We start from the raw sequence: 24,493 nt of genomic DNA on the forward strand, positions 1-24,493 counted from the left end.
GCATAAACATTAAAGACGTTAACTTAATGCAGCACAAAGCCACAATACAGCCTTTTACAACATGTATTTTAAAATAAGAACCTGCTTATATCCTCTGGTTCATGATTCTTAATAGTCCGACTAAAACACTTACTTTTCCTAAGCCCAATTACCAGTTAGGCATTTACAGCATATATAAAGGGCAGTTGCTATGAACTGAGAAGAATTACAAAACCAGTTACTATTCCTGTTTATATTATTCTTAAAACACCTACACACCTGCTATCACTTTCCCTTTCTTCCTTATGAAAAAGAGAGAAATACCACGTGGAGTAAGTATTTGGTTTTTACTGTATTGCTTGCCACAATATTTTTTTTAAAGACACATACCTCCTCCTCATATTCAGAGCCACTTTCATCTTCACTGTCTGACCTGGGAGCAACTTCATAGCTGTACAAAGATGACAGGAAGATTACGAATTACAGATAAGAAGAGGAGGGATTAGGTCCAATACACCTCCTACTCAGCTTACAGATAATAAATGAGGAGAGGAGAGGAGAGGAGAAGAGAACTGAGAGAGGCACGTGAAAAATATCAATGCAAATAGAAAAAGCAGCCTAGTTGCATGCTAACTCCTTACCCGGGGTTCATTTCTAGCCAAGCATCCAGCTGACTTGCTTTTGGTGCTTCTGGTCCAAGAAGAACTTTGCCTGTTTCTGTGTGAGTCACTTTGACTGGAAGGTCACTCATCTGACTGCTCTCATCTATGGGCTAAAAATTCAAATGAAATTTTATACCATAGGGCAACTGAATTTCAGGGTTGTCATACATAATAAAAAGACGAATGGCATCTCCCAAACTCCAGATCTGAACAAGCGGTGAAGTTTTGTTATTAGAAGCCACATCTTCTCACATGGCTAACAAGCAAACACGGAGTCACAGTATTTCTGTGTGTAACATATTCTATGTGATGTCCACATATGTATCATAGTATTCCAAATAAATTAACAAGAGCAGCATGGAAAAGGATACACTGTTGGCTTCTGTGAAACAAGACACAAGGTGTGTATGTTTATAGGCATTTAATCCTGTTATTTTTACCAATGTATATCTATAACAAAAGAACATACATTCACCTTATGATCTTTTCTCTTATATGGAGAAACAAGGACGTCACAATTTAGCTAACTTTTTAAGTAAAGAAGGCCTATTTTGAAGATTCACTGTCCTGACTTGTTTTATTAAGCTGATAAAGCACCTGCAATAACAAAACCTTTTACTTTGGTGATCTAACAAAACTGGAATAGCATAATTGCTTTTTCTGGTTTTTCTTTGCCCTGTTTTCTTTGCCCACAGGTTTTCTACTTTAAAACCTTTTTGCCTTCTACTACTGCTTCTACTGAAGAATAATTTCCTCACACTTTGCTATAACTACATCCGCAAAAATATCACTTGCAAGTATAAAAAGACTCAAAAGTAAAACAATAAATACCATTCTAAAGTCTTTATATAAAAAAAAAAGTAACAGAAAAATAGCATTAAGAGAATAGCTCTTAATGAGGCAGCATATGCTCTGCTACTGAATGAAAAATATTATTCAAGGAATGACACAGAAAAATTACTCATTTCCATTTGCTTGTGAGGAAGAAAGAACTTTGAGATGTCTTAAGCCACCATAATACTATAGTCTGTTCTGTGTCTGAAAGGCAACTACATGCAATGTCAACAATGTATTTTATAAAATGAGAAGCTAGAAAGTATCATGTTTACAACCTCATTTTAGAAAGTAAATTATGTCTACACACAGACTGCAAGAAAACCATTTACTTTTAAGCATGCAACAAAGCTGAGAGGGATTCTTCAGCATACTCTGTGATAAAGTCAGTATCTTTTTCTTGTCTTCAGTTTTCTGAATAGAAAGCATAAATGTTAATCCAGGTAATTTTTTTTGCTGGTTATAAACAACAGCTCTTCTTAGTACATTTGTGGTGATGATTTTTTCTTAAGCTGTAGCAATGGCACACAGAACAATCACTGACACTTTAAAAAAAAAAACCAACAACAACAACAAAAAAAACCACCTTGTAAAATTCATACCTCTCCATCAGGACCAAGACCAGATGCCATTCCTTCTGCATTTTCTTCAGCCTTCTACAACAAATGAAGAAGTGAAAAATATCATAGTCAAATTACAGGTATAGAGAGAATACTTTACATGATATAAGTGTTTCACTGTATTTCTGAATTGCCTGGGATGCATGTAATTTAAGGTGTGGGTGGGTATAGGTAGAAATAGGCACACAATTACTACTACACACACAAACCATTTACTAGTATAAACAGGGTACCTAAAATACCTCTAGTCACTGTAATAAAATGGCATCTAAGTGGCTGGCCTACTGAATTTCTGGTCCAGACGAGAGGTCAGTTGCTTACAGACTATGCTAATACAAATAAAATAGTAATTAATTTTCATGTGATTTGCTATTAATTTCCTCTAAAGTGCTTTAATCTCAGTTTCAGAGGTATCACCAGGCATCACAGATCACACATGCGTGCAGACACTTTTATTTTGAGTACGTACACAACTTTCTGGGATCTGACAACTAACTAGCGGGGGGATTTGGGAAGTTCTTTATACATTATCTCAATTAAGTCTAGACCACAATTACTCAAATCACAAACAAAAAGAACCTTGAAGATCTTAGCTGGAGTAAGCCAGATTTTTTTTCTCTCCATGCACCACTCCAATGAATAAGCAGTATCTTCATCAAAGCCTATCCTCATTTACCCTACTTCAAAATGTCAGGATAGTATGAGATAATGGAAGGCATAGCTTGGTTCTGAATTGGAACTTTCCTAAACAATTCTGGCAATGAGCAAGAAAGGATACAATACAGTGTCTACTCCTGCCACAGTGCTGGGCTTGCGGTACCACAAAACAGTTTTATTTCAGTTGCCAACGTAAACAGATCAGACCAACAACAACAGACCTCCTGAATTATGTTCTAGAGATAAACAAATTCCAAGTATTGTTAATGTGTGTGATAAATTCAAATAATCCAGCTGTTTCTTTTATTTAAGAAGTATACTTAAGGAATAGGTGCACTTCTGAATACTGAGATCCTCAAGGTCTGCTCCAAGCCTTGAGCTTGCTCTTGGTCTTTGCCATTGAAATCCACTTTCCAAGGCATGAACTTCAAATGAACATGCAGCAACAGGCATGGGTCAATTCTATGTTTTAAAAAGTTTATTCTTATTACATTTATATAGCCTTCAGACTTCAGGACACATGCCTAATTATCTTTGTTAAATACCTTTTCACTAGTATTAGCAAAAATGGAAATCTGGCTAATAAGCCAGACAATTTACAACCTATAGTTAAAAACAATTTTGGAAAGCAGAATCATATGTTACAAAGGAGATAAATGTAAATAACAACAGATATCTTGCACTTGTATTTTGGGCTATGCAAAGATGTCTTTAATCTTGACAATTTAATCCTTGACAAGGAAATACCAATTTTATAAAAGTAGGAAGCTACATTTTCTTCATTCTTCGTATAATGACAAGAAAAACTCCTATGGATAAAGGTGAAAGGTTGCATAGCAAGTTAAACAAAGAGTAGTATTTGTGTGCACTCCTGTATCCTTCATAGGTGAGCAAAAGCTTGGTGGAAAGAATTTAATTACAAACAAAAAGGTGCAGATGATCAAGACAGAGCTGAGATTTTTTTTTCTGCTAATCTTCCTTTAGGTTTTAGGCAAGCATATTTATAAGCACTGAATATTTATGAGGCAATATTTTGTTTTTACTTCAGTGACAGAATATTATCTCTTTACTGACATGGCCAGAAGACACTCTGTTCTTCATATGTACTTCAGCTAAACCTACATAGAAATATAACCATATTACAGACGTGGATTGGTGAAGGAATTAATGTTTTTCATTAAAGCAGTGCATTTACTCCACACATTATCCCATTAAGGATTATCTCTACTGTGAATTCTGTACATTAAATGATGTCTGTTCTCACTGGTAATACAGGTCAAGAACACTGTTGACGTTACATCTTCACTTTGTAAGCGGGGGATTGTTCCCGTGTTAAGAACACACTCAAAAAAAAAAAGTAAAGTAGTTTTGGAGAGCGACAGGAGAAAACATGGAGCATTTTTTAAGCCACTAATCTCCAAAGTTAGAATTTTTTAAATGCTGGTATGTATTAGCATATTTAAAGTGCTGCTTGTAAACCTTATAATGTTTATATTTATATCAGTAATTAGTAGCAAACCAGGCATGGAAATGGATTATAAAAATCCTCTTATCCATCCTGCAAGAGATGAAAGGTATTCAGAGGTCACAAAAATGACAAATTACTTAACGATTATTTTACAAACAGAATTATTTTTTCGAAAACAGCACTGTTCGGTTTCCACAAGTCTCTCTCACAGGGTAAAATACTTCATATGAAGAAAGGTAATTTTGAAAAGTTTCAATTAAATGTTATGAATGCACAATGAATGATACTACTGGCAGAATATCCACTACTGGCAGAATATCCACTTACTGTAACAAACCTACCCAAATTCTTTCTCTCTATTCAGTTCCAATGGACTGAGCCAAGTGTAGAATCTGGAGGTCTATAAGAGTTGCCCTGTTTGAAACAACTACACAAACGAGACTTTTCCCATCTTCTTCATACCATGTATTCTGGATGCATTGCATCCTTTTTGGGTACTTTAATCATAATTTACAAGTCTGTCCCAATTTTGCCTGTAGAAAGTCTATAAGCAAATCTATGTTAACAGCCCACAATTTTCTAAACCTGCCTCCTTCTCACTTTCTTTGGAATTATTAATAGCAAATTTCATCATAGGATGGTTTAGGTTGGAAGGGACCTTAAAGATCATCAAGTTCCAACCTCACTGCCATGGGCAGGGACACCTTCCACTAGACCAGGTTGCTCAAAGCCTCATCCATGAATGTTTCCAGGGATGGGGCATCCACAATTTCCCTGGGCAACCTGTTCCAGTGCCTCACCACCCTTACCATAAAGAATTTCTTCCTTTAATCTAGTCTGAATCTACACACTTTAAAGTTTAAAACCATTACTCCTCGTCCTGTCACTACACCGCCTTGTAAAACGTCCCTCTACAACTTTTTTATAGGCTCCCTTTAGGTACTGGAAGGCTGCTATAAGGTCTCCCCAGTGACTTCTCTTCTCCAGGCTGAACAACCCCAACTCTCTCAGCCTGTCCTCACAGGAGAGGTGCTCCAGCCCTCTGATCATCTTTGTGGCCCTCCTCTGGACTCGCTTTAACAGGTCCATGTCTTTCTTGTGTTACAGGTCCCCAGAAATGGACACAGTACTCCAGCTGGGGTCTCACAAGGGCAGAGTAGAGGGGCAGAATCACCTCCCTCATCTGCTGGCCACACTTCTTTTAATGCAACCCAGGATATGGTTGGCTTTCTGGGCTGCGAGCGCCACACTGCTGGCTCATGTTGAGCTTCTGATCAACCAACACCTCCAAGTCCTTCTCCTCAGGACGGCTCTCAATCCATTCTCCACTCAGTCCGTGTTTGTTCTTGGGATTGTCCCAATCCACATGCAGGACGACCTTGCACTTGGCCTTGATGAACTTCATGAGGTTTGCACAGGCCCACCTCTCAAGCCTGTCCAGATCCCTCTGGATGGCATCCTTTCCCTGCGGCATGCTGACCGCACCGCCTGGTGTCATCAGCAAGCTTGCTGAGGGTATACTCTATCCCACTGTCCATGTCACTGACAAAGACGTTAAAACAGATCCAAACACCAAGTCCTGAGGAATGCTACTCATCACTGGTCTCCCTTTGGACATCGAGCTGTTTGACCGCAACTCTTTGAGTGTGACCATCCTGCTAATTCCTTATCCACTGAATGGTCCATCCATCAAATCCATGTCTCTCCAATTTAGAGACAAGAATATGTCATGCAGGACAGTGTCCAATCCTTTGCACATGTCCATATATATATGGAGATAGATGAAAGAGAGAAAGAAAGTGAGAAAGAAAGAGAGAGAGAAAGAAAGAGAGAGAGAGAGAAAGAAAAAAAGAAAAAGAAAGAAAGAAAGAAAGAAAGAAAGAAAGAAGAAAGAAAGAAAGAAAGAAAGAAAGAAAGAAAGAAAGAAAGAAAGAAAGAAAGAAAGAAAGAAAGGAAAGAAGAAGGAAGGAAGGAAGGAAGGAAGGAAGGAAGGAAGGAAGGAGGAAGGAAGGAAGGAAGGAAGGAAGGAAGGAAGGAAGGAAGAGAAGAAGAAAGAAGAGAAAGAAAGAAAGAAAGAAAGAAAGAAAGAAAGGAAAGAAAGAAAGAAAGAAAGAAAGAAAGAAAGAAAGAAAGAAAGAAAGAAAGAAAGAAAGAAAGAAAGAGGAAGAAAGAGAGAGAGAAAAAAGAGAGAAAGAGAGAAAGAGAGAAAGAAAGAGAAAGAGAGGAAGAGCAAGAGAAAGAGAGAAAGAGAGAGAAAGGAAGAAAGAGAGAGAAAGAAAGAGAGAGTGAAAGAGAGAGGAAGGAAGGAAGGAGGAAGGAAGGAAGGAGGAAAGAAGGAAGGAAGGGAGGGAGGGAGGGAGGGAAATATTTCTTACATATTTCAGTGGAGAGAGATGAGTGTTAAGAATTTGCCAGTGTAGATGATTTTAGATACTCTGGTATGGGTATGACAATTGGGTATCACTACATTTATCAACATTAAAACGGGATTTGAAGAAGAGATGGCCTAAAAATACCAGTCGCAATTACTTGCCTTCTTTCTTCTCCTTCTCTTCTTCTTCTCTTTGGCTGCTTGTGCCTGTTTGTGCTCCCATACCAGGTTAGTCAAGTTAGCCACATATTCGTCTGTCTGCTGCAATAGGTAGGCCAGTCGTCTATCTTTCTTTTGGTCAATCAGCTTACGGTAGCCTTCTTCATCTTCAGCCTAGCAATACAAAACAGACATCAGTCATGACAGAAATGGTTCCAAAGAAACAGCAACCAATTCCTAGGTCCATAATCATGTGTTATGTTAGTTAGGTTGTTATGATCTGCGTAGGGGGACAACTAAATGGACAACTAATGTCCCAGAGCGTCATACATTTGTGTTAATGGGTCATAGAATCATCACAGAATCATAGAATGGCTTGGGTTGGAAGGGACCTTAAAGATCATCAAGTTCCAACCTCACTGCCATGGGCAGGGATACTCAAAGCCCCATCCAATCTGGACACTTCCAGGGATGGGGCATCCACAACTTCTCTGGGCAACCTGTTACAGTGTCTCACCACCCGCACAGTAATGAATTTAATATCTAACTAAATCTACCCTCACCAGAGCAGAGTAGAGAGGCAGAATCATCTCCCTCAACCTGCTGCCCACACTTCTTTTGATGCGGTGGAAGATGCAACTGGCCTTCTGGGCTGCAAGCACACGTTGCTAGCTCGTGCGCAGCTTTTAATCCACCAATACCCCCCTGAGTCCTTCTCTACAGAGCTAGTGAGAGTCACATTCTATCTGGAGACAGTAAGAGGAGGGATAGCACAGGGTTCTACCCTGGAGCATGTTGTGTTTAACATCTTTATCAGTGACCCAGAGGAAGGGATGGAGGGCACTCTAGTCAAGTTTGCTGATGACACGAAACTGGTGGATAGCAGTCAATATGCTCGAGGGCTGGGCTGCACTTCAGAAGGATATAAACAGCCACAGAAGTTGTGCCGTTTCTGACCTTAGAGGTTTTCAAGACATGACTGAAAAAAGCCTTGAGCAACCTGCTTTGAACTCAATGTTGGCACTGCTTTGGGAAGGTGGTTGGCCTAGAGAGCTCTCTGTCAGCCTGAGTGACTCTGTGACTCAGGTATTCTTTGATTCTAAACATCTCCTGCTCTCACGGATTAATGACTGGAAAATCTACAGCAGTTATGACAGGTAAGGAGGGAAGAAAATCACTTAATTCCACATCAAACAGATTAAAATGTCCCAAAACAGAAATGCTTGGTAAGTCTCCTACAGAGATGGTTTTTCAAAGACATGAAGTGCAGGTAGCCCACACCCAGAGGAAGAACATGGTAGTGAATGTGAACTTGCGTTTAGTCCTTTGTCCAGTATGAATACAAATCTTTTTCTTTTAGGTGTTAAAAGAGAATTTCTTTTGGGAAAATTATCTGTCATCTTTCTACTCTGGTGTTATTTCATCTTTGGTACAGGTCACTATCACAGACAGGATTCACCAGATAAGCCATATCTCTGAGTCATTCTGGCAACTTCTGCACCCTTATGGCACTGCTTAAGTGTGTTGTTAGGGGTAAGACATACCAGGAACTACTATTTTTATGTACTGTGAAGCAATAATGCAGCATTTGAGCATGCCAGAAAAATACAAGGAAAGTAGCAGACACGCCTTTGTCAATTTTGTCTAAAACAGCAAATAAAGGAAGTATACAATGCCTTATAAAAATAAAAAACAAGCAAGGAATATTTTAAAGATGATTAATTTCAAAGACAGCACTCTGGGAGATACAGAAGATCTCCTGCCTTTATGGAGAGACACCAGAAATGCAGCAAGTTGGCAAGAACAGCTGCGATGTTCAAATTGAGCTTGTGAAATTGCTTGTAAAATTCAGTTGTAATGTTCAAGCCATTAGAAGAATGAGACTCAAAACCTACCTTTTTAAAAATAATAACAATTAATAATAATTATATAATAATAATAATAATTATTATTATTATCATCATAATAACTGAATACGCAGTCATTGGAATCTTGCCAAGGTACTTCCTTTATACATTCAATTTTGTCTTGACAGTATCCATTTACATCTTTTTAAATAATACCAATGGCCATTCCTGCATGTGATATATACTAGTATTAACGAGCTGTGACACAACCACTGTTTCTAATCGTAGCCAATGAAGGAAAATCTGTGGAATGAATTCAGCATTCCTGAAAAGATATGCAAAGAGTTTTAGACACAGCAAATTTTCCTAGACCACACTAAGCATCTGAGAGATGTTTGTAAAATACCCTTGCACATATCTGCAAATTCAAAATTTATCAGAACCACACTAAAACTAAATAGGCAAAATAACCCCACTACCATAACACACAGCCAGCTTTTGCAGAAGGATTTAAATGAGCAGTAGGGACAAGGACATCTGAGTGCAAAGCCCTAAACTGAAAATGCCTATGAAGTGCTGTATCTATTGTAAGCTTAACCACAGCCTTGGTGAAGGAGTCTTCAGGGAAAGCACTGATATTCTGGAAGCACTGGTATCCTGTGCCATTTCTGGACATTGAAATCTACTTCATATGCTTCAGCAGTGGATATTTTTATTATTTATTGTACTATGTGTTAAACTGACATAAGCTCAACCTTGTGATGTACAAAAATATTTCTAAAATATCACAATTATCTTTTTTTAATCAGCTCTTTTTTCTCTAATAATTAATATTTTTACAAGCTTGGTTAGATAGACTGCTGACAGTTATCACTAATTATAAAGAGATAGCTGCCAAAAGGCCATACAGATCTGCCAAATAGACCTGCCAAAGCTCTATAATGCAAATTACCATGCAATTTTAAGAAATGCTCTAGGGCCTAAATATTTGTTATTCTCTTATGCAAGTCCTTCATTTACATTTTATACACACTTTTATTTCTAAGTTTTTATCATTTTTATATTTAATTATTTCTACGTTTCGTTTTGTGATTTTTAAAACCAAATTATTCAGTCCTCATTCATGGTGGGAGTAGATTCATTGTGGACAGGGACTAGAGTTTTATATTACATCTGCACCGATATTAAATAGTTACTGGTTTTTTACCAGCATGTTTCAAAGTAGGTATGTCATTTCCCATTCAATTCTATGTTGGTAAAGTGTTAAAAAAGAGCTAACCAATGTCTTGAAGAAATTTTTCCAACCCTAGTTGCAAATATACTTGTACATACACAGTACATTCCGGAATTATTTTAACTCCTGAAATGTAGGTAGCCCACTGATTGCTGCCACAGTGTTCTGAAAAGACATGGTTATACAGAAACCCATTCTACTCTGTCCTAAGAACATTACAACTGATATTGTGCAGATGCAAGGAAGGGAAAACTATGAAACAGCAGGAAGGAGTGTGGTCCTGGAGCACTGATGGGTAGCACTGATTGCTACTAGTTCTCAAGATACATGCATTACTGTTATTGGTTATGTATTTTTGCTTGTGAAACCAGCTTTATGTAAAAGTTGCAGAGTAATGCCGTGAACATATGGAATTCATATGGAATCTTCAAAACTGCAAACCTTGTAATAAAACACACTCCACTATTTATATAATGGACCGATACCACTGCAATTAAATAACAGCATATGAAGTTAATGAGATTAAGTGATGTTATACAGAAACGGCTGTGCTAAGTTTCCATGCTGCCAGAAAAAAATAATTATCCTTATCAAAAACCTTAAAAAAAGAAGTCACTATAGGTTAAAATGAACGGTGTCACATTCATTACCATCATCAGAAACACACATAATCAAATTGTAGCAGTTTTAGATTTATACGTATTGTGTTACAGAGGCTTGTTTCTGCAAAGGAAATACATGGGTGAGGATGAGATTGTATATGAAATATTAAAAGGATACAGTATGTAATTTTAGCTAAAATAACGATATTCTTTCCTCTACTCCTTACCATTAGTCTCCTCATTCTTTCTTTCTCAATTCTCTCAGTTTCTTTTTTCTGCTCACGCTCAGTGTTGGCATGCCAAGTTGCTACAGCTTTAGAAAGCTTCTGAATTTTCCCAGCAACTGACCGGTGGTACTCTTTAAAATCTTTAGCATGCTGCAATATGCTATTCAGGTATTCCTAGAAAGAGAAACAAGTTAGTGCAGACATGTGGACAAAGCACCAGATTTGCAATCAGGGATACAGAAGTTCTAATCTTATCTTTTTCCAATTGCTTATCACATGATTTGCAGTTTTTTTAATCTTAGAAACTCAAAAGGTAAATAAAATATGTAACAGAGAAGACCCACACAGCAAAGCAAAGTGCTTCCTGCCATGGTGCAAACAGCTAGTAAGTTAAAATACCTGATGCTTCTGCCTACGCTTCCTCTCCTGTTCTATCTTCTGCTGTTTCTCAAGCTTTTCTGTCATACGGGCCTCCCTCAAAGTCTGCCGCTTGCTTCGTTTGTAGGCTTTGGAGTTCAGTGCTGTCTCCAGCGTTGTATCACGACGCATGCAGGCTACTACCTCTTGTCTCAGCTACCAGTGGAGAAAAAAGAAACACTTAAAACAAAAAGAAACAATTTTCAATACATGGACGAACAACTTTAAACAGTGGTATGGCAGAGTAAAAGAGTTAAGAGTCCAGAAGATGTGCCAGCCTCCTCTTCCTTTTCCATTACAGTTGTGAAAAGGTAGTGCCTATACAGTTGCAGCAGCTATGCCTGTCTAAGTCTTAAACTTAAGACAAATCTTAAGTCTCCACAGGACGGCCAAAAGTGTTAATCGCTCTTAATCATAATTTATTCCTTCTTTACAAGATGCTGCAAACGACCGTTCTGCTGCAATGAAAGGGGTTGGCCAAGATATTACACCATTGAAGTAAAACACAAATAAACAACATACATAACATACTTTCTAGAGCTAGACCTGAACATAGCTGACAACTCATTTAATTGCCAGCTGCACAGGAGAGGTAAATGTTAAAGGCTTGCCACAGTCCAAGCAGTACAGCAGGGAAGTCCTGCTGCTTTTCATCTGACCTCTGACAAAACTTCATTACAAAGGAGTGCCAGCTGTAGAGGGAAGGAAGACTTGGACATCGTAGTACAACTACTGCCAAGGCTTCTGTCAGGAATTATTTTTGCTTGACCTGACAAATCACATCTATGCTCTTCCAAACTAGGTGGAAAAGCCACTGGCAAGAGGCCCAGAAGAGTCTGGCAGTGTGATTCCTTTCCTGAAATTCATTTGATGATTTGATGACTCAACGTCCAACTTAGGTATTATCTTGTTATGCTTCATTTTCAGTCTGAGTGCCACACTGGAAATCCTTAGAACAGATCACACAGAAATACCACACACAACACCAACATACAACTCTTCCTAAAACAACAGGACCTGAGACAAAAATGAAGTATGTCCAGAAAGAGTTGTCTATTGGGATTTGCATGGGAAATCAGCTTGCTGCCTGTCCAGCTCTTTTTTTTTGTTTTATCTTTGTGCCAAAGCCATGTTCCTTATGAAAGATACAGTTCTACTGTTACACTTAAGAGTGGAAGAAAAGCAGGTAACAAAACAACAGCTGCACGTTCTTATTAATAAAATAAAATAAAAGCTAAGTTAAACATTTCTGTGACTTGCTTATCTGTCAATTTTGTTCTAATGCAAAACCTCCTGCTTAGGCTCAGGGCTGCTGCAAAATCTCTTGCCAATTTACTTTTTGCTACATGGACGCATTTGGCTGTGACCTCTATGAGAATTTTCCTGAAGCGAAAAGCATTACCTGGCGCTGGAAATTCAGTAACCTAAGTGCCTTCAGCTCCACTGTAGCTTTGGTTCGCAGATCAGGGGGCAGAGAACCAGGCAAGTTCTCCAGTTCCTGGATTCTGTGAGCAATTCGAGCCTGAAGCCTAAGTAAACAGAAAATTGGTTAAGACACCAGGAAAAATCTGTAAGGTTACCAAATTATACAGTAAAAATAGGCAATTTGTCTCAGGCATTGATTTGGCTTTGAGTAATTGTTTCTGAACTAACAGGCTTTTGCAGGGATGACATTAGGTATCCTTTTCCACTTTGAAAATAAACTGTCAAATAATGAAAATTGCCCTTGGCCCTTCTTTTAATTTTGACTAAAAGTATATATATGAAAAGAAACTCAGGAATTTTATTATACTCATATTATACAGGATTTTGTTTTCAAGCTATTTTGATGGGTATTGTTTTATGCTTCTTTTATTACTTGAGGTGTGTCTCATCACAGCCACCTTCCAGTCTTTAAAGAGAATGACTGCAGTTTGTTTGACTATTGCTATCTTCATGGAAAAATACTAATAACTATCAGTTAAACCGAACCTGAAGAAAAAAGCTTCCTATATGCTTTTTACAAGCACTTGAAGGATATAATCTCACCGTTTGAAGGATATATTTAATTAGACTTTGCAGTTCAGCAATTTATCTTCATCCATGCAGAAAGTGGCTAGTGCATCTACACAGACAACTCTTTGCAAAACAAGTGATGCACGACTCTTCCTCATTAACTGTGGTCAACAGCACAGGTTATGCTTGCACATTCAAACCTGTCTGGCATGGATGCCATGCAGTAAACCATGAAAATAGACAAGAAGCGACTTTGCAGATAACAGAAAGAAACCACAGACAATGGACATGACACTACAAAGTGTATTTTTTTTAATTAGCAATGAGAAGGTGGAAAAAAAGTGCTTCCACATAATAGAACAACTTTAAATTACACATATTATTAGCTTCAAGAAATCTATTCAGTGAGATTAAAAAGCAGCACTTCATTTTGAAGAAAGTGCTAAGGAGAGTTTTATAAAAGCACGGTATGAATTTTTAATTTTGGACAGATTTCAAGGAACACAACAAGTTGAACAGCTCTCCACATATGAATAATTTAAACTTATATTTCTAAGAATTTTCAATATCTATGTTCCTTTTTATCCACCTTTAGTCACACAGAGATTAACAACGATTATCATATAATCTCATCTCAAATCAATACATGCTGCAAATAGCTTCTCAGCATCACCACGTAAATATGACAGCAACTTTAACTCTCCATTTTCTTTCTCTTTGTTAATATACACTGTAGCCTTTTTTACAATCAGATCAAGGCTTTTTAGGAAGAAAAAGCAGTCTGCTGATATTTCATTAGATTCAAAGCTTTCTCAGATCCTGCAATATGTTAATAGGTGCATACTGCTTCTCCGTCTGTACTGGCCTGTTTAACATGTGGTTAATGAATAGGAACACTATACTATACTTTTAAGTGCCTATTTGATGAATTGTTTGATGAAAGAAACTACGTAACTCCCTAGTAACAAGGACAGGATAAAAGAATTGCTGTCACTGAAAAAAAAATAATTAGATGTAACTTTGTAACAGCAAAAGTATTTAATGTTTACAATATTGTTCTGTGTATAAGACATGCTCTAATATGTAAATCATGTACAAATTCCATTAAGAAACAGAAAGGTATATGCACTAGCATGTATTCTCCCCTAAAGGTCTGACATTATGCACTTGAGAGGTGTGTATACAAAAGAAATGGCCAAACACATCAGCAATTAACTTTTTAACGTCTAGCTCATAAATTAGTGCTAAATTACTGTGTCCCCAGCAGCACACTTTGCACCTTTAGTCCAGAAACATCATGAAAAGAGAGGAAAAAAAATAACAAAGAGAGAGGAAAATAAAACCCAAGACAGACAAGCGATGCGAGTGAAAGCAATTGCTCACCACCAATCGACCGATGCTCAAACAGTCCCCAAGAAGCAGGCCGCTGCCAGCCTCCCCCCAGTTTTATTGCTGAGCATGGTGATGTCATATGGTACACTAATATCCCTTTGGTCGGTTGGGTTCAGCTGTCCTGGCTGTGTCCCCTCCCAACTTTTCGTGCACCCCCAGCAACCTCGCTGAGGCACTGTGAGGAACAGAAAAGACCTTGACACTGTGTAAGCACTGCTCAGCAAGAACTAAAACATCAGTGTCTTATCAATGCTATTTTCAGAATAAATCCAAAACACAGCCCCACACAAGCTACTATGAAGAAATTTAACTCTATGCCAGCCAAAACCAGTACAGTCACTGAATAAACCTAAGATGTGATTTTCAAAATTCATAACATAATCAGGTTCAAAGCTCACACTTTCCAACAATAAGGGAGCATACCAAAATTTTACGTTTTGGATCTACCTGTATGTTTGAAAAAATGAATCCCTGAAAGACCTACGTGATAATTCTGTCTTTTCATGACAATGAGTAATTCAGTTTTCTAAGTATTCAAAGTATAATGCCCCTTTATTAAAAAATTTACTTCTGAGAGATCTCAAGATGCAACCGTTTCATAAAGCTTTCACTAACTTCACTGGTTTCGGAACACAAATGTTTATATTCGCTTTTTTCTATTTCCCTTTTATGAAGAAAGTATGAATATATCATGTTTCTGTATTAAACTTGCCTATACTGAAGCTAAGTCCAGCACCATCCAAAGCACAAAAGCTGTTAAACTGTTTTTTTCAAAGCTTTTTTCCACTGTTACTTACAGAGTTTTAAATAATTAAAAGACTTCCAGAAGTTCTAAGCATTGTGATACGCAAAGCAAAACCAAATTCCAGTGTTCAACATTAAAAAAGCTTGGATTGGTATCTATGTGCTGCCATAAAAAAAAAAGCGACAACAAAAAAAAACCATAAATAAAAACAAAACCCCAACCTTCTGCTGCAGAACCCTATCAAACTTCCACCTCACTTACTTTGCCAAGATCAGGGTACTTACACCCTAATGGATATGCTGTACCTGCAATCACTTCTCCACATCAGTAAACGCAACACCACTATTTTCTGTCACTCCTCACTTTCCTCCATACTGAGACATAATAGTTTAGTACAAATAGTGCAATGGAGCAGGGCTGGGAAGACAGAAGGAGTACCAATTTTAGTTTATTTGATGCAGAAAAGGTTACATTACACTAGCCATATGATTCTTGGCTCAGCTTAGCGCTATAATTCTTCACTCAGGACAACTGTGAAACCGTGTACTGGTGTGTTCTACAAGCTTTCTGAAAAAGCTGTTAGAAAATAGTAATTGCTTATGCTGAAACAGCTATGGCCGTTCAGTCCTAAGGTAAAACAGGTAAGTGACAGAATTACCACAACATGTCAATAAATTACTTAAGCGTTATCTTATGCAAAAAGTAAGAGCTTTCCTGGGATCAAGGTCTGGATTCTGGACATGGCTTAACATCCTAAAACACTTCACTGTGTTTTACCTTGCTGAAGTGAAAGTCATTAAACCACTCTTCAGTGAGACAACCATCCCTTTTGGCTACCTTCCTCTACAAACTCATTGTTATAGTAACTGAAAGATGCATCATCAGTCCAAAACAAGCAAATAGACTAAGTGCAGCTTCTTTGCTCTGACTGATAATGATCAAGAATTTATTTTAGGTGCGGGTCAAGATCCTTCTGCCCGGCAGATTCTCAAGGTCAATTGTTTAATAGCCTTGTTGATGGGAGAGGGAAGAAATGTCTTTCTAACTCCACAAGAAATGTCATACTCTATACATTGCAATAAATATAATTCACCATCTAATTAGGGCATTCAGGAGGCAACTTTTAAAAGATCGTGCTTCCTGGTAACCTTTTTTTAAAATCTTGTCTGTAACCTCCTTAATATTCTCTCTACTGTTTGGTAGTCCAGCCAACCCCATCATCACTAATAAAATTTGGTTTTGCTGTGGCCACTCAGCCTTTTGACTTCCAATGTTCTCTTACAACCTCCCTTTTGTTTACAATTCAGTAACTTTCTGCACTGAATTGGTTTCTCTGTAGACTACAAGGATTTTGATTTCCTAACTTTCAGCATTTGCAGCATTCAAGTAATACACTAACCCAGCCAAGTCCCTGAGTCTGTTTTAAACTTACGTGATTTGCAATGATACTGCCAGTATGCTTTACTAACTGATAACCTGGGGTAGAATTAAATGATTGACTGGTTTGATGTTTTCATACTTCTCTTTGATGACATCTCTCTCTGGAAACTCAGTTTATACCATTGTCACTACAGTGGTTGATTGCAAGGAATTTAAGTGGAGAAAGTGAAAAACAACAATCTGCATATGCATTTGAATCTTGTTATTCTCTTTTACCTATATTCACGTTCTTGGAGTATTTCAACAGGATCCAATCCTTGTGGCTTCTGGATAGGGCTGATGCGATTCTGCTTTTGCTGCAGCTGAACAATGGGTGAAGGCTGTCCAGGTGGTGGCTGTGGTACAGAAGGCCCAGGCATGGCGGCGGCAGGCTGGGCAGCAGGGGGGGCAGGAGAAGGCCTCCCACTAGGGGGTGGCGCGGGAAGCTTTTGCTGCGCATTGGAGACACTCAGATCTGGGGCTTGGCCTGAATCATAAAAAGTACTTAATCATAACATGAAATACGGAATGCAGGAAGAAAATCAAGACAGTTCCTGAAGACAGAAAAGTGATGGTAAGGTAAACATTCAAAGTAACCAGAAAAAGCACACTGAGATAGACTACACTCTGTATTTAAAAAAACATACTAAAGTGCAAGTATATGATATGCTTCAGGAAGTGGTCCAAAGAAAAACAAAACACCTGAAATTTTATGATGAATGCCATTTCTTTTCCCATTACTGCTGACTATTAGAAGAAGTAAAACAGCTGCAGAACCCATTTCATGCAACTGTAGGACTAATTCTGCCTCTTGTTCACTGTCCTTGCACCACCTAGAAGAAGGACTCTCCAATCACCACCCTACAACAAGGACAACTAAATCTGCTTTTAGAGCTCCATCAGAACTAGATAGCCATACCAAAACTTCTACAACTGTACTTAGAGCCTGTCATATATAAATAACCTATGTTTCATTACAATCTTCTATTAATTCTATTTAAGTATTTCAACTACCAGGAATTCAATTACTGTTTTATCTTAGAGCATTCTAATCATCTTGAAAATTAACATGAAAATAGTACCTGCCCCTCATAGACACTAAGGTCATAGATTTTGGTATGCCATTGTCCTGGTTCCGGTGGGGACAGGGTTAACTTTTCCTGGTATTCCATGCCATGTGAGCCACGCCCACCCTGAGCTGCCGGGGGAGGGGGCAGGAAGTTGCTGCTTAAAAGCGGGCTGGGGCGGCCCGGGTCTGGCCTGCGAGCGGCGAGCGGCGGGGGAGCGGCGGTTCTGTAATCGCGTTTGTATATTCCCCTATCCGTGTTGTTGTTGTTGTTGTTGTTGTTGTTGTTGTTGTTTGCCTGTTCCCTTTGCTGTTCTGTTAAACTGCCTTTGTCTCAACCCAAGAGTCTTGCCTTTTCTTACGATTCTTCCTGTGTTAGGAAGGCACGAGCGAGCGGCACGTGGTTCTTTGTTGCCGTCTGAGGCTAAACCACGACAGCCATTAAGACAAGTCACCCGTGCATTCAGATGTTCAAAAATTGTCACTGACGAGATGCACCTGCAATCTTCTAATCAACCTTAATTCAAACACAACATCTTGAAGTCTAGATAAAAAGATTCCTTCAGAGATCACCATTTGTCATTCACGCATCTGCATCAAACTCCAGAAAAGGAACTTGAGCACAAGCTGTAGATTCTGTATTTAGTAACAGTGCATTTCAGCTTATAAAGAATAAAGTAAGCCCACCAAAAGCCTCTGTGTAGTCTCAGTTTTCCGGGAATCATGCAAACTGAACTGTAAAACAAACACTACCACAAATGACTACATAATGAATGAAAAATAAATTTGAAGAGAAAAGCATAATCTTTAAATATACATCAAATAAAACCTCCAAACAGATACAGCAAGGACAATTTTTTTCTTATTAAAAAAAAACAGCAATGAAAAAAGATAAACAGTAAGCAGCTTATAGTTAAACAGGACAGACATATTATTATGACATACTGAATTATTTAGATAAAACTATCCATCTAGCAAATCTGTATACCTGCCAGCATTTTTTAGTAGCAGCATTTGAGCTAGAAGGCACTGTGCCTGGTAAACTCATATATAAAACCTCTCAAGAAACACTTTTCCCCTCTTTATTATCCTACTCAAATTGTAAGTATTCGTTGGGAGTATTCCAAGAAAAGCAATCCTACATCTGAATACATATTAGTATTTCATTTTCTTCTTAAATTGCCCTAAGTAGCTGACTAATGACAGAGAACTTCTTATGACATAAACTATCATGGAGTCATCACTGTCCCCAGATTTACCCACAAGCAACAACATCTCATAATACTTCTACTGTATGAGAAGCCTGTGTTATTCGCAAGCCTCCAACATTATATTTATTTTTAAATCTCTCTAAAAAAAAGCCCCAAACTTCAAGTAATATATATTAGTAGGGATTTCTAATTCTTTTCAATACAACACTACTTCTACTCTACTTTCAAAAAATAAAATCAACCTGTAAACCCAAATCTGAATGATTTATTTCAAAACCTGATTATCACGCAGGGAAAAAAAAAGTTACACTGTTCATTAGATCTCCAAGACTATACTGAACTTTCAAAGCAATCCAATTTTTAAAAAAGAAAAAAGGCAGCGTAATTCTACCACAGTTTGAAAACTTTTGTTTACAGTGCCAAAGACTACAGTTGAAAGACAAGCTTGCTGCAATTAAGCATGCTCAGAACCTAACTTATTAAGTAGGTTTTATGGGTATCCCTCAGGCAGCTTACATATTTCCTTTTGATTGTAAAAAGGTACTTCATGTTCAGGCTGCCTAGCAATTGCAGTAATTTCACATTGTCACGTCATTCATGGACGAATAAATGGTTAGACTCTCCTTGATTCAAGTCCTAGGCACAGTAAAGGTTACACTATTTTTCAAGCATTTTTACCTTTCTTTTTCTTTTCCCCCTGCATCTTTTCCCTATACTCTACCCACACTGTTTAACTGTAACTCTGTACAAGATATAAAATTAGCATTAGACTTTGCTATACCTTCAGTCCAAGTTTTAGGGGTAATGGCAGCTGTATGTCCAGGCATCCCTGGAGCAGGCCCTGGTCCAGCTGCAGCACCACTCATTGTATGTAACCCAATACCTGCAATTTGACAGAGGAAAGAAACTTAGTAAGATATAAAGCATTTCCAAGCATTCAAAAATCATTCTATTTTCTAGATTGGTAGTCTATTCAGGCAAGCGGTATTTTTCTTTGGTAAATATGGTATTGAGTAGATTTTATTGTGAAAAAATATATGTAATGAGGCATATTAAAATTGTGTCTGCTAAAAAAACCTTTCTCAGTAGCAAAGCCATATCCACCAAAATAAAGTGACCAATGATACTATTAAAACATTACTAAGAAGAAAATAGTATCACCTTAACCCTCGATTTCTAACGCAAACTCAGTAATGGAAGTGTTCAGAAACTTAACAGGTCCAGACTGTTTAATGTAACACAGTTTTCTTCGGACCAAAATGTGCTTTCTTCTTGCACTGTTAACATCTACTATCATTAGGAGAAAAAAAAAAAAGAACATTTTCTTTTCCTTATGTTTTTCATTTGACAGCACACTATACACGGTTTGTTCAACAACCTAAATAATCAGTCAACTTATTGCACAGTTTTTACAGCGACAGGAGACTGAAAATTCACTCTAAGAAAAACAGTAAAATTGCAATCAGTAAAGTATGATTAACATTCAAAAAATGTCAAGCATAATCAGGATGGACAAAGTACTGCACAGTGAAATAAGAGGTAGGACTTCAAGAATTACCTGCACAATGACATAAGGCTTCACTTACCAGACTGTCTGTTGAAGGCACTGGGAGGCTGCTGCTGTTGAATGCCAGGCAGGGTTCTCTTGCCCTGAACAGCAAGCTGGAGATTTTCTGGTAAAGGCTGACCTCTAGCTAGCATTTTGTATGCTAGAATCTGAGCCCGCAGCTGATGCAGCTGCACAGGGCTAAAAGGGGAAGGACCTCTGTTAGGTTGATTCATAACTTGTGGGTCTCCTGGAATAATGGGTCCTGGCTGGCTGGGAGTCATCTGGGGTGGAGTTGGACCTCCTCCAGACATTGGACTGGACACATGCTCTGGTGCTCCGAGTGGAGATGGGTGTGGAGATATATAACCTAGAACACGTAAGAGGATCACAAACTTTACCTCTCTGCTTAGTCAAATCTAAATTTCATCAAATTTCCTTAACATTACAGAGAGTATAAAAATGTCTCTCTCAAGTCAGGATAGCTGTAGTATTTTCTGCAAGAACAAAAGTGCAATCTGAAGTTCCCTGGGATATCAAGATAGCCTCATGAGCTATTCTTTGTGAAGAATTATGATTATACAGTCCATTAATTCCTAAAAATAACAATTACTCTCACATTTGGAATAAGACAAACTAAAACATGAAATACAATATGGAAACATCAGGATGCGGTACTAGAATGTTGGACAAATATTTCATTGTGGAACACATGCAGTGAAGTCTGCCTATTTTACAGCTTAATGTTGTAAGTTTATTTTGATGCACCCACATCAAGGAACACCTGTTCTCTGATAAAAGCCCTCTGCGAAAACCCACCAACATACAGAAATAGAAACAGATCGTATCCAATTTATATACAACTGCTCTTTAATTTATACAGATTATAGGTTTGAGCCAAAAAAAGAACATTCAATACCTTTTGCCATAGAGGCGCTCAACAATTTGGAACATCAACTGCAAGCACAAAAATCACCTTCTGAAAAAAGTGCTGAAGACTATGTGTGAAGACTCCATAAAGTTCCAGGAGAGCAAGCACAGTTCTGAAGCACACAGTGCTTGTATCTTATTACAGCACTTGTGAATGCAGTGGCTTTAAGTCTGAATTTTAATTACACTTCATACATATTTCCTTGAGCTTCACAATACATCCATGAAAAGAGATGGCATAGATTTTTTGTGAGATTTCCAAGAATATGTAGTATGTCAGAGACAAAATAAGAAAAGTGATCCTTCAGGTAATGTACAACAGACAGCTAGACTTTAAAGACGTCCACAAAGAGTGAAAAGGAGGTAATAGTACTTACTCACTTCACTCTGCTATTGTGCAGTACAACTAATGCTCTTATCAATTTGTAAAGCCCAAAAAAACTTTTAAAAAATCAAGAAATATTCTGGTTCACTTCCATATCCTTTAGCAAGCCATGGATCACCAAACTCTGAAGTTCAGGCCACATTTCATGGTTCTGTGACACCAAATCTACTCTTTTCTCCACAATTCCTGACACTTTAAAGTGGAACTATGTAAGTTTCATCTATGCATAATCCAAATAACAATGCAAGTAATTTTGCCCTCCCTTTAGCTGTGGTGTAAGATATTGAGCACTTATTTTCAGTCCTGACAGTTCCAGCTGCAAGTCCGTGACTATGTTTTGCAGAGAGGAATTTTTAGAGGCAGGCATTTTTTGAGCTTTCTAGATGTATATTACTTTCATTTTCTCACTCCCTCAAAGTCCTGTGCACTAGGATTCTTGGCAATAGGAAACTTGGCTTGACAAGAGTAAGAATGGAAATAAAATTCCAATAAAATATCTCAGGAAAGAACAAAAGCCTTCCAAACTTCTTGTAAAGGCTCCAAAATGTGCCATTTGCAGAACCTAAATTTTGTGATACTATACGGAAATTTTTCTTTTTAAGTTTGAAAACTTTCAGAAGATCTAGCAGTGTGACAATACACACAGTCACACACCTGGCCTAATAAAGTTTCTACACCACTTGCTTTTTTCACACACACATACTCTAATACAGTTGAGCATGCACACATGGGCTCTGAATTAGGACATGTGAAGATTCACAAAAATTGAGTTTAACCAGCGTATGTCATAAAATAAAATAAAAAAAAACATTAGAGACACAGTCCATAGGAATGTTTAATATTGTCCTGGTTCCGGTGGGGATAGGGTTAATTTTCACAGGATCCCCAGGACACAGGTATTCCATGCCATGTGAGCCATGCCCACCCTGAGCTGGGGAGGGGGCACGAAGTCAACGCCAAGCAGGCGCCTCCCGGCGTCCAGTTGGTGAGCGGCGGTTCCATAATCATGTTTGTATATTCCTCTATCCGTGTTATTGCTGTTATTTTCTTGTTCCCTTTGCTGTTCTGTTAAACTGCCTTTGTCTCAACCCAAGAGTTTTGCCTTTTTCTTCTGATTCTTCCTGTATTGGGAAGGGCACGTGGCACGTGGCTCTCTGTTGCCATCTGAGGCCAAACAACGACAGTCCTTTTTGGTGCCCAACATGGGGCAAAAAGGGTTGAGATAATGACAGAATCCAACTAGAGCTTGTAAAAACAAATTTGTTGTGTGCATTTATTGTATTTGGTAAACAGTTGCAGGTCACCATGTTGCTTAGTTTGTTCTCGTGGCTGTGTTACATGAATTCCTATATGGCTTATGTACTCCCTGCAATGCTGTTTATCATCTCTGGAAGAGGGATCAGGATTATCATTTTGCTGTCCTGTACAGTATCAGTTTATGATACGATCACATCACTGTTCAGTCAGTTTGGGGTGTTTATGTGGTACTGCTGTCCTGCCTGTACCTTGGGCACCACCTCGTGGAATTTATTAATAATCACACCCACTCTGTGGGGAAAACAGGGGGAGACACTTTCCCCAGCTCTTTTGCCTCCCTTTTCTCCTTCAGTGGCCTGAAGGTATGACAGCTTTTGGGAATTTTTAATATCTTTGGGATGTTCAAACCAGCGTGTTCCTAGTGTCATGTCTCCTGAATGTGTTCCAGGTCTTGTTTAGGGTTAAACAACTATTTAAAACTACCACCCAGAGATCTGCTCCGAGGCTGGATAGTCAGGGGTGGCACGGCATGTGGGAGAACATGGGCAGGTACCTAGAGAACTTCTCACCTCCAATGGTCTGGGACTTCACCCCGGAACAATTACAGGACCCTGATAAAGTGGTAGAATATTTGAAGGGAAAATGCTGTGGCTATTCCAGAGAGGCACAACCCACCGCACTGTCCCTGACCAGTATCTACCAGGCACTGCTCAGTACTATGCAGCACCCTCAGGGGAAAGAGAGAGAAATCAGAACTGCAGCCACTGCGGCTACTGCAACCCCTGCGACAGACACTGCGGCTACTGCAACCCCTGCACCAGCCACTGCAGCTACTCCAGCCCCTGTGGCAGCCACTGCAGCTGAAACAGTGAACCAACCCCTGCCAGTATCAGTTGCCCCCATACAGAAGAAGTACACAAAGAAATCAGTTCACTCAGTAAGGGATGACAATGAACCAGGGACATCATAAGAACAGGAGGAAGAGACAGAACCAGAGATAATCACCTGACCCCTGTCCTTGAGTGAGCTGCGGGATATGCGAAAAGATTTTAGACGACTTTCAGGCTGAGCACATTGTCACCTGGCTGCTCCAGTGCTGGGATAACAGGGCCAGTAGCCTGGAATTAGAGGGTAGGGAGGCCAGGCAGCCGGGATCCCTCTCTAGGGAAGGCGGCATTGACAAGGCAATTGGGAAGAAGACCCAAGCCCTCAGCCTCTGGAAACAACTCCTGTCAGGCATGAGGGAGAGGTACCCCTTCAGTGATGTTGTATGTCAACCAAGCAAGTGGACTACCATGGAAAGAGGCATCCAGTACCTGAGAGAATTAGTTGTGCGGGAGATGATTTATTATGACTTGGACAATGCACAGTTTCCCTGATGAGATGCAATGCACAAGGCCCACGTGGTGGAAGTTTGTGTGGAGCGCACCATCATCATATGCCAACTCACTGGCAGTAACGGAATGGAAA

The 24,493-nt window shown here is 38.8% G+C and overlaps 1 protein-coding gene across 6 annotated transcripts in view; it reads right to left on the bottom strand.

Annotated features, from left to right (window-relative positions):
* SMARCA2 (SWI/SNF related, matrix associated, actin dependent regulator of chromatin, subfamily a, member 2) overlaps positions 1–24,493 on the bottom strand; it is a 119,121-nt gene that overhangs the window by 62,645 nt on the left and 31,983 nt on the right. For all 6 annotated transcript variants that reach the window (XM_054186642.1, XM_054186646.1, XM_054186644.1 and 3 more), the window contains 10 exons: positions 20,492–20,821; positions 19,687–19,788; positions 16,866–17,115; positions 12,480–12,606; positions 11,060–11,233; positions 10,661–10,834; positions 6,754–6,924; positions 2,078–2,131; positions 621–751; positions 370–430 (listed from right to left, as the gene is read on the bottom strand). In XM_054186642.1, coding sequence (XP_054042617.1) covers positions 370–430; positions 621–751; positions 2,078–2,131; positions 6,754–6,924; positions 10,661–10,834; positions 11,060–11,233; positions 12,480–12,606; positions 16,866–17,115; positions 19,687–19,788; positions 20,492–20,821 — 1,574 coding nt within the window. The remainder of the gene's footprint in view (positions 1–369; positions 431–620; positions 752–2,077; positions 2,132–6,753; positions 6,925–10,660; positions 10,835–11,059; positions 11,234–12,479; positions 12,607–16,865; positions 17,116–19,686; positions 19,789–20,491; positions 20,822–24,493) is intronic.

This window comes from Rissa tridactyla, chromosome Z, assembly GCF_028500815.1.
Source record: "Rissa tridactyla isolate bRisTri1 chromosome Z, bRisTri1.patW.cur.20221130, whole genome shotgun sequence".
Taxonomy (NCBI): domain Eukaryota; kingdom Metazoa; phylum Chordata; class Aves; order Charadriiformes; family Laridae; genus Rissa; species Rissa tridactyla.